Raw genomic sequence first — 9,645 nt, 5'->3', positions numbered from 1 at the left:
GTAGGTGTCAAAGCATTTGATGTGCTGTCTTTTGACGTGTTGGCTTTCTTATTTTAGAGTGATATTTGCAAATACTACCCATATGGCAATGATTAATGGTGAAGAAAACCTTCCAAACTGCTGGGTGGCAGCAGGAGGAGGAGCAGTGCTAACAGAGGCAGTGCATGCTGGGTGCTTACCGGCTATCCCACTTCGCTCCAGGGTTTGGAATATCAAAACTCATCACCTGCGGTGGGTGGCGGTGGCGGGAGTGGCCTTTTAAATTGTTCTACAGAAAAAACATAGAGGGAGAGGAACAGACCAGGAGGGCTACTGGTGGGCCAAGATGATCCTCGAGTCAGAATTCTACAGCCAAACTGGTCATAGTCTGACTCACTCAACTGTGCTGGGTGAAGACACTGCTAGGGTTCTCTGTAGACACACACAAGGCATTAAGAAAGCTAGCGGTGGGCATCACAGAGATGCGAGTAAGTTGGCCATTATAAGTCCAATGAAGGAGAGAGCACAATGCAATGGGAGCAGGCTTTGGAATCCAACAGATCCGAGTTCAAGTCCCAGTCCTGCCACTCTGCTTATCTGAATGGCCTTGGATAAATTACTTCTCTGATCCTCCCCAAATACTACCTAGGACTGAGATAGAAAGGCAGTTAAAGAAGCCTTTGTATCCCTGTTAGTGGAACCGAGAGGCAGTGGTTGTAATGCTCCAGTTGTTTAGGCCTTATAATAACTTTCTACAACTAAAACTTACTTCCCTCTCAGTACAGCAGAGTTCCATGGGCTCTGGGGGGAGGACGGAGTGCTGGCAGAAGTGAGGCTGTAGAGCTGGAGAGTAAGTGAGTAGAAGAGAGCCAAGGGCAGGGTCCAGGCTGGGGCAGTGGTGCTGAGGTTGGGGAGAAGGGCAAGCAGGGACGTCACGCTACATAAATGTTTGTGCCCATTCCTCCCTTGCCTTCTCCAAGCCGTATCTCTATTATTTTTGGTTGCTCTCTTGATATTTCAAATTTTTGAAGTCCTTCCCCATTCCAATGTTTTTTATCCACGTGGCTCACCTTTGCTTCTACAGAGATTAAACCCTTCCCTTTTGTTTTCAGAAATAAAGCTGCTCTCAGTGGATTTCCAAGGTGAGTGCTGCAGCTACCTCCAATCCAAACACAGGGACCTGGAGTGCACACGGTGGAGCACACCTGTAGAGGTTGGGCCTGGCTGGACCACTGGCAGCTCAGCAGTTCACAGTCCTGCAGGGTCCCCCCACCCCTGGCTGCCTCACCCCAGGAGGCCAGGAGGCCCCAGAGGGCCTGTGAGGCTTCTCAGGCAGATTCCACCAACAACCTGTGCCCTGTGAGCGCTGCAGGGCTTGGGCCCATCTGCCTGGGGAGAGGCTGGGGCTGCAGAGGGCAGGGGGGCCTCTGGGAATTGTGGTTCTGGGAGTCCCAGGCCTATGGCTCACTGTAGCTCAGTTCTGGTATTTTCGAGCTTGTCTCCTTCTGGAGACAATGCTAACACCTCACAGTTGCAGCTTTTTCAGGGCACTGGGAGAATTGGGACACTCACTCAATAACAATGAGAATTTGTTCTGAGCCTCTGCGATAAGAAAGGAGAAAGAAAATCATTCCTAGAGGCAGAGGAAGCAGATCATCTCAACAAAAGACACAGACTTCTCATTACACATTATCAGGCTTTCAAATAAGCACTTTAGAAGTCCATTCTCTGGTTTAAAATAAAATGGTTCTTAGGTCTTAGATGACCTCAGCCCTGTCTTGTTTTAGGAGGAAGGATCTGATCTGGGAGGCTGGTGGATGAGCTTTTGCTCCAGGGCCCAGCCTGCCAAGCTGTCCCCTGATGACTGGATGGCGATGCTGAATTTAGCCACGGGCTGCCTTTTGCAGGAAGTGTGATAGGGGACTCCATTATAAGGAGCCATCCCACTGATTTAGTCATTACCCCCACCCAAAATGAAAAATCCGGGATAGATGCTCTGTACTGAAATCTCTATGGGATATGATTTTTATACTGAGCTTCTTGGTTTCCTTTGAGCAATGCAAATACTACTTCCACGGGACAGCTGCAAAGTTAGACTTACAGGAATCCAAAGATACATCTTAGCGATCCCCTTCTCCCTTTTTAGTAACTAAAAAACAAAGCAAACCCCTTAAGAGCAACATTTAGTACAAGGACAGAAGAAGTAGGAACTTCCTGTATTCTGCACAAGTAGAGGCTTAGTGAGGAATCAACACTTACAGGAAGTGCGTCTGAGTGGAGCATTGGAGGTGGTGGCTGCACTGAACTAGCAGGACCTATGAAGAGGTGAAGGGGTGTGTGTGAATCTGGCAGTCACTGAGCATGCTGGTTAAATGAGCAACCTTCCGATCATCCTGAGCTCTGCAACCCATTGCCCTGGGTGACCCTGGGAAAGCTCCGGACCCTCTATGCGCAGTATAGGAAAAACAGGGGCTACTGAGTATGTAAAGCACACTAGCCGGGGGTCAGGAGTGCAGGGACCCCAGGTTGCTCTGGTTATTATCAGGGGCCCTGCAGCAATGCCTGCACCAGTATCTAGAAGAGGTTTTGATATCTGCACAAAATTTTTAAAGTTTGGGGAAACAACCTCTTAAGTCTCTCACTTGTCCTTTTCACTTGGGCCTGCCCTGTCACTTCTTTCCCGTTCTTTTTCTCTCCATGCCTTTCAGAGCTGAGCCTCAGTGGGAGGTTCCTGCTTTGGGGGAAGAGGAGGACCCACTGAGGAGCCTGGCTTGCAGCCAGGGTCTGCCCCTCTCTCTCTTGCTGTGTCCAGGCTGAGCTCCCACTGATGGGGTCCAGCCAGTCCCCAGTCTCCCCTTTCTCACTGCACCTCCTGTGTGCTGTTCCTTCTGTATGAATAATCAGCCTGTCAAAACCGTGTCCACTCTCTTCCTTAAACATAAAATGAGACCGTCAGCTTCCTTCTCCCCAGCTCCCATTTTCCCAAGCTGAGAACCCTCACCTCCTCTCTTGTTCAGTCTTCCTCCTGCCTCTCACCTTAGCCCACTTTGCAGACTTGGCCCCAGCCCTTACTCAACTCCTTGTCTTCAGCCTCTCCCTGGCTCTGGCCTCAGCAGTCCTGCCCCCTCCCCCCATTCTTGTCCTTTCCTCATAGCAGCAGAAATTGTATCACTCCTTTAGTCTGAACCCTGTGACATTGTCAACTATCTCTGCCTTTAAAAAAGCATCATTCATGTCATTTATCCTGAGAAAGAAAATCACATCCACTGAAAAAGAAGTCATTTCAGTTGCAGATTGTTTGCAAAGACCCCATAGCCCACCCAGAATGTCCCCACGATGAACTTCAACTCCCTGCACTTGCCCCCATCCAGCAGGCAGCTCCCTACCTCCCATTCCACAGTTTCCCCATCAGTCCTGTCTCCAGATGCCACCTTCCCCAGACGGGCTCACTGAAAGCTTTGTTCACCACTCAAACAAGCTGGTCTGGGACAAGATGGACCTGATCAGATTTCTGCCTAGTAAATGCATCGTGAAGAGGCAGGAAGATTACAGTCAGCTGTGTCTGATGGTGAGGACCTTTGATTTACACCTCTTTTTTTTTACGGTTTTGGTCAACCAAGTCATTAAGGGCTTGCCCTTCATTAATATTCTTTCAAATTTGTGGGCAGGTCTAATTATTTGCTTCGCTCATTTGTTGCTGCTGTTGTGTGGGTGTGCATGTGTGGTGGTGGTCTGGTGTGCTTTCTCATTGTACTAAAACCCTCCCTCACAGCCACATGATGGATGGCGATTGCCTTTCGTGGTGCCTAATACATTGCTTTCCACTCAATGAATATCGTTACCTGACTCCCATTTAAGCCCTGGGGGAATCTGGATTCACAGAGGAATAGAACCTTCTTATAAAATCTGGAGTATGATTACAATTTTACTTTTGAAGCACCTGCTTCCCAGAGGAATAGCCAGTGATTGATGCCGCTGTCAGAAACCCAGACACACACACTCATACATCAGCCGGGAAATGACATAAACAGCTCACCCAGCAGGCCAGTGCTGACTCACCCACTTGCTCCCCTCTGGGAACAGAGCTGATAGGAAACCCAGGGCAACAGCAGGGAACAGACAAAGGAAAGGACTTGGAAGAAGAAGGGGCTCTCAAAGGTCCACCAGGTTTTCTTTCCTTCCTCATCTTACGCTGAGGGCAGCAGCCACAGGCTACAGTCTGCAGTACTATCGCCCTGTGAGCAGGAGCATGGGGAGTTGTTTTGGTTTTCCGGGTAGTGTGCTTCAGCTTGGTTTCATGGTACACGTACAAGGATACAGAGAGCTCTACACACATACCTTTATCCTTATTAGGTACAGATGATGTCCACATTTTCCTTTGGGGTGGGTGTGACCTACCTAGGCTAAGCTCATGCTATCTTGGGAGAGCAAGTCTATGTTGATTCCAGCAGGATGGGGCAGCAGTGACTGGTTTGTTGCTAAGATGTCTGAAAAAATAAGGGTACTATTGGGGTAGAAAAGTGGAAAGCAGACCAGCGGACCCACTGGCACTGTGCGAGCATGAGGGTGGTTTATCGGTAGCGGCAGGCCAAAGCGTTGACATTCTTGACCACATAAAAGCCCATGGTGACCGGAGGGATGACCAATGTCCGGCCGGCCCGCAGGGGGCGGGGCTTCAACTCGGGGAGGGTCCCATCGTCCACCATCACTAAGGGCTGGCCATTCAGCTGCACCGACCTATGGCGAGGAAAGACAGCATGGAGCTTGTTAACAGTGTATTGTAAGGGAGCCATTGCAGCAAAGCCCAGGCAGCCCCACACCGCTGCATCCCTGTCCGAATCGCGCACAGCTATCCCTTACTCTTGCTGTGAGCAGGTTCACACCGAGGGGCTTTATTTTAATAACATGTTCAAACCTCTCAGCAACACTCTGAGGAAGAAGCTGTCATCATTGCCATTCTACCTGCAGTGGTTAAGTGACTTGTCCAAGATCATACAGCTTGGGGTCTAGGAGCCAGGATTTGAATATGTCATCTAGTTCCACAGACACATCATTTAGACAAGTGACAAGTCTCTGGGATGCAGAAGCTGATAAGTGTCTCATGCTTATATTTTTAAAAATCACAATAGCACTTTAGTTAGATCTGTGGAATGATGCACAGGCTTAAAATGATTTCAGAAATCTCCTATTTGACTCAAAACTTTCATTAATTTATTTGACAGCTTAGCGAATTGACATCATATTGCTTGTACAGGATTGTTTGAAGGACAGAGATATAGCTAACAATTCTCCTTTTTCTAATCTAAGAGTGAGTTTTCACATCTAGTATTTAATGAATGTTTCCATTTTTAGCAACACAATGAAGTATAAGGTGATAAAAGTAGGCATTTGTGATCATAATTCACCCATCTGGCCTGCTTTTATTCTGCCTGCATAGCAGCCATCTTCATCCCCGAGAAGAGGCCACATATATAGAGCTCTTAGAGAGCAAAGGGAAACAGATCATCTGTCCTTGGCCTGTGGCACAGGATCCAGACAACTCCCAGCTGTTCCTGACTGGGGAATGACTTGTATGGCCATGTACCCAGGCTGACACTCAGTTTTATGGTCAGCAGAAAAGGCCAGAACCAGGCCACCAACTGGAAACATGGCTGGGAGCTACCCTCAGAAAATCAACATTGCATAGTGATGACTGTTTCTGGGACTTCCCCGAGCTTCCATGTGATAACATTGCAGTGATATCATCTGAGCTGTAAAGAGAATAAAATGTTAGTAATTGATGTAAAGGTCTTTGTTTAGTGTTCCTTCTGTGCTGTGAATGATAGACAGGTTTAGAGAGAGATAATCAAACCCATGCCCAACAGAGCAGTGAATTCCCAGAGATAAGTGTGTTGTAAATTGCTCCCAATGGAGAGGGAGGCAGAGAAGCAGGTCTAGGCCTGGCTCCACATGAATAAGTTGGGACCCAGTCCAGATCTGACAGGCCAGAGGGGGCAGCCCCCCTCTTCTCGTTGGTATGACTAGGGAATGAATGAGCGAGGAGACTCCTGTGCAGAGTCAGGCCTGCCTCTGGAAGGTGTTGGGGTGGGACAAAGGAGAACTGAGGATAGGTGTTGACCTCAGCAAATATGCAAGGAGCTCTTGACCCAAATTTGAGTGATTCTCTCTGGTGGAAACAGGCTACTCATTGGAATGGGAGGCAGGCTGAAGAGAGGTGTTTCTGCTGCAAAAAAAAACAAAACAAAACACAACAAAAAACCAAAAACCCAGACAGGTATTCATAGTGTGTTTTCACTATTTTGTTTCAGGTGGTGTGACTACCCAGCAACCAGACCTATGCACTGTCAAATACAAGTTCAATAATACTAATTAATCTTTCCAAAGCATACTCAAATGTACATCACTCTACTTGAAAACCTTCAATGTCCCTCTCATATACAGAATTAGGTGCAAGCCCTCATCTAGAGGAATCAGATTCAGATGATCCCAGGGTATGACATCTTTGGCTTCTAGGCAATGCAAAACTAAGTGCGTCAGGCAAGGCTTTCAATTTCTATACTAACAATGAGGGGTTATTCTGAAATAGGCCCCATTCTGATTTCCTTATTGGTTGGTTAAAAAGCTTACTTGGAGTGAGTGGAACCAGGGAGCGTGGTCAAGATTCTGGACTAATCTCTAATTCCAGGAGCCAGACTGCTAACTTGCTAGATGGCCACGGCAAAGCTCTTAACCTCACTTGCTGCAGTTTTTGCATAGGCTGCAGTGTGAATGCAATGAAATAAAAATATGTAAGTGCTTTAAAAGCATAATGAACCATATAAGTGGGAAATGGTTTTTTTTTTCATTGCCATTATGGGTACATAAACTTTTTGGTTCTTATACTTGACTGCTCTGTGGCACTGACAAGTTTTCATGGCTCCCTGCCTTCTCTTCCCTTGGCTCCCATGTTCTTGTTTTCTCTCTCTCTATCTCTCTGTTTTCATCCTTTATTTTCAGGGGGATTGTTCTCCTCTACCTGCCTCTCAGATGTTGGGGTTCCTGGTCCGTGTCTTTGGACCTCTTCTTTTTCTACACTACATACTCCCCCTTGTGCTATTACCCACACCCAGGACTTGGATTATTATCCACATATCAATGCTCCCCAAACCTGCATCTCCAGTCTAGATCATTCTAACTTATATATCTCCATTTAGCTGTACCACAGGAACTTCAAAAAGTCACCATGTCTAAAGTAAAAAGCTACTCAAACCCTGTTCTTTTCTCTGCCTTTTCATCTTTCTGTTGGTACCACCATCTGTCTAATTACCTAGGCCGGAAAGCGGGACATCATCTGATATTTCTCTCCCAGTTCCTATGTCTAGGATCCCTAAGTCTAACCAATTCTGCCTTTTAATATTTTTTAACTCTGCTCCTTACTCTCCATGGCCTACTATTATTGTAGTTCAGCTTCCGCCCCTGCACTTGCCACATTGCTGACCTAAGGGTGTGTTGCTGTCACTGCTGCAAGCTTTCCAGTGACTCCCTACCCATTCCATTTGCATTCAGACAATGGAGCCTAGCCTCAGCTACCTCTCCAGCTTCAGATCGTGCCAGCACCAATACTCTGATGCTAACTAACTGTGGATCACAGACCTCTGCATGTGTGGTGTGTGTGGGGGATGAGTTGGCAGTTATTGCACCAATTTCATCAACATATGCATGAACAAAGATTGTTTGGCAATGGAAAAGTAGTAAGTCTTGCACATAGATGAGACAATATTTCTCAAATGAAAATGTCAGTAGATGCTGTTGGGATTGAAATATACCAGTTCATTTAGAAGTATAGTACATATTTTTCAAATATGAATGCCAGTAGATGCTGTTGGAATTAATAAGACACAAGTTGATTTAAAACTGTAATGAAATTTCCAACAAGACTTTTTGGAAGGATGAGGGCATCATGTGCTTTTTTTCAAACAGGAGTTTTTAAAAGGACAATTACTATAACGTTGACATTACAAAGGAAGCCTGCTACTTTCCAAAAGCCCTGCACCCTTTCCTCGGCAGGACCCAATTTAACGACTTGCTGTTCAGTCTGGGTTGCTGCATAGGGACACTCACTGTTGGATTAACAGGGTAACTGTAGAGTTTCCTCAGGCATTGCTCCCTCTGGGGAAACTTCTCTGATTCCTGCACTAGGAGCCCCACCTCTGGGCTCTCCTGTACCCTGACTTTGCTTATGACCACCTCACTGAATTGTTGTGATTTACTTGCTCTGTCCCTCACTGGATGGTAAACTTGGTGCGAAAAGGGACCATGTCTTTTGTCCTTAAATCTTTGGTGCCTAACAAGATGCTTGGCACAGAGAAGTTACCAAATATTTTCTGAACACGTGAATGAATTTTTGAGGCTCTTTTGCATTATTTCTGGTCTTCCTGGGTTGAATTTCTCCAGTTCAAAGGAGGCTTCCTGGAGGCCTGCTGAGTGTCTTTACAGATTTCATTAATACAGTGATTTTCAGCCTTTTTCATCTATGGTACACATAAACTAATTACTAAAAGTCTGCAGCTTCACCAAAAAAAATTTTTTTTGCCAATCTGATGAAAAATATAGGTATACATGTAATTTTGATTCATTCACACTGGACAGCTATTGTTTTGTGGGCTGTTGTCATTTTTTATTTGACAATCTAAGGGAAAAGAGGTCAGGGCTCCTGACTGAATAGTCAGGTATCTCATGTTTTAAAAATTCTTGTAGCACACCAGGTGAAAATCGCTGCATTAACCTACCAATTACTCTGGCTCTTAGTGGCTCTGGCAATGTTAGATAAGCCCTGATTCTCAGTCACTCACTAGATAACTTCATCCCAACCTGAAACAAAGCCATTGGTCATTGCTAGTGTTTTTCGTTCTTAAAAAAGATCTATCTGACCATCTCTTAGTTAAGCCAACATGGGTTAATTTTGTGAGGCCTGGAGTCCTCATTTATCCTGATCTACAAAGTCTCTTCATTATAAAGATGGCCCATGTGCTCAACCAGCTCCATTCTATTCTTCCTTACATTTTTCTTTTAATTTTTCTCCTGTTAACCAGTGACATCATATCATGCTAAATATTATATTTCGTTTTTATGCACTGAAAATTTCCAAATTTGTAACCATAATCATATTAATAATAAAAATCACCGATTACTGAGCACTGTCTATGCAAAAGGTGCTACGCTATGATTTACTTGGACGATTGCATTGTCCTTACAGCTACCACGTGAGGCAGGTGTTAGTATCCCTATATTGCAGATGAGAAAAGCAAAGCTCAGAGGGGTCTAAAACTCACCTAAGTCATACAGTCAGTAAGTGGTGGGGTTGAGGTTGCACTGCTGCCCTTCACCATAGTCCTATCTGGCCTTCCTTGTGATCGCTAAAGAGCCCTGTGAAGCACGTAGGGCAGGTATATTATTCTTATTATTATTGTAACTTTACTATTGAGATGAGGGCAGAGAGGTTAAGTGGTCTGGGCAAGGTCATGTAGCTGATAGGTAGGTCTCGGATTCAGGCCTCCTGACACCTCTTTCTACTATTTCATGTTTTTCTTCAATTCCAGATAGTACTCACCAGGATTGTGTTTCTTTCTTTGAAAACCATTCTTATCATATTTTCCTCATATTCTGAGGGTCTCCTTACTGCCCATG

At 45.7% G+C, this 9,645-nt stretch overlaps 1 protein-coding gene across 1 annotated transcript in view; it reads right to left on the bottom strand.

Annotated features, from left to right (window-relative positions):
- Positions 1-1,316: 1,316 nt before the first annotated feature.
- HPSE2 (heparanase 2 (inactive)) overlaps positions 1,317-9,645 on the bottom strand; it is a 631,267-nt gene continuing 622,938 nt past the window's right edge. Inside the window, exon 12 of the mRNA XM_090277853.1 lies at positions 1,317-4,716. Within this exon, the coding sequence (XP_090133979.1) occupies positions 4,551-4,716 (166 nt within the window). The 3' untranslated portion in view covers positions 1,317-4,550. The remainder of the gene's footprint in view (positions 4,717-9,645) is intronic.

The sequence above is a fragment of the Furipterus horrens genome, unplaced genomic scaffold (genome assembly GCF_987537825.1).
Source record: "Furipterus horrens unplaced genomic scaffold, mFurHor1.1.pri manual_scaffold_5, whole genome shotgun sequence".
NCBI lineage: Eukaryota > Metazoa > Chordata > Mammalia > Chiroptera > Furipteridae > Furipterus > Furipterus horrens.
Note: the sequence above shows the minus strand (reverse complement) of the source record. Positions and strands in the feature narration are given on the sequence as shown.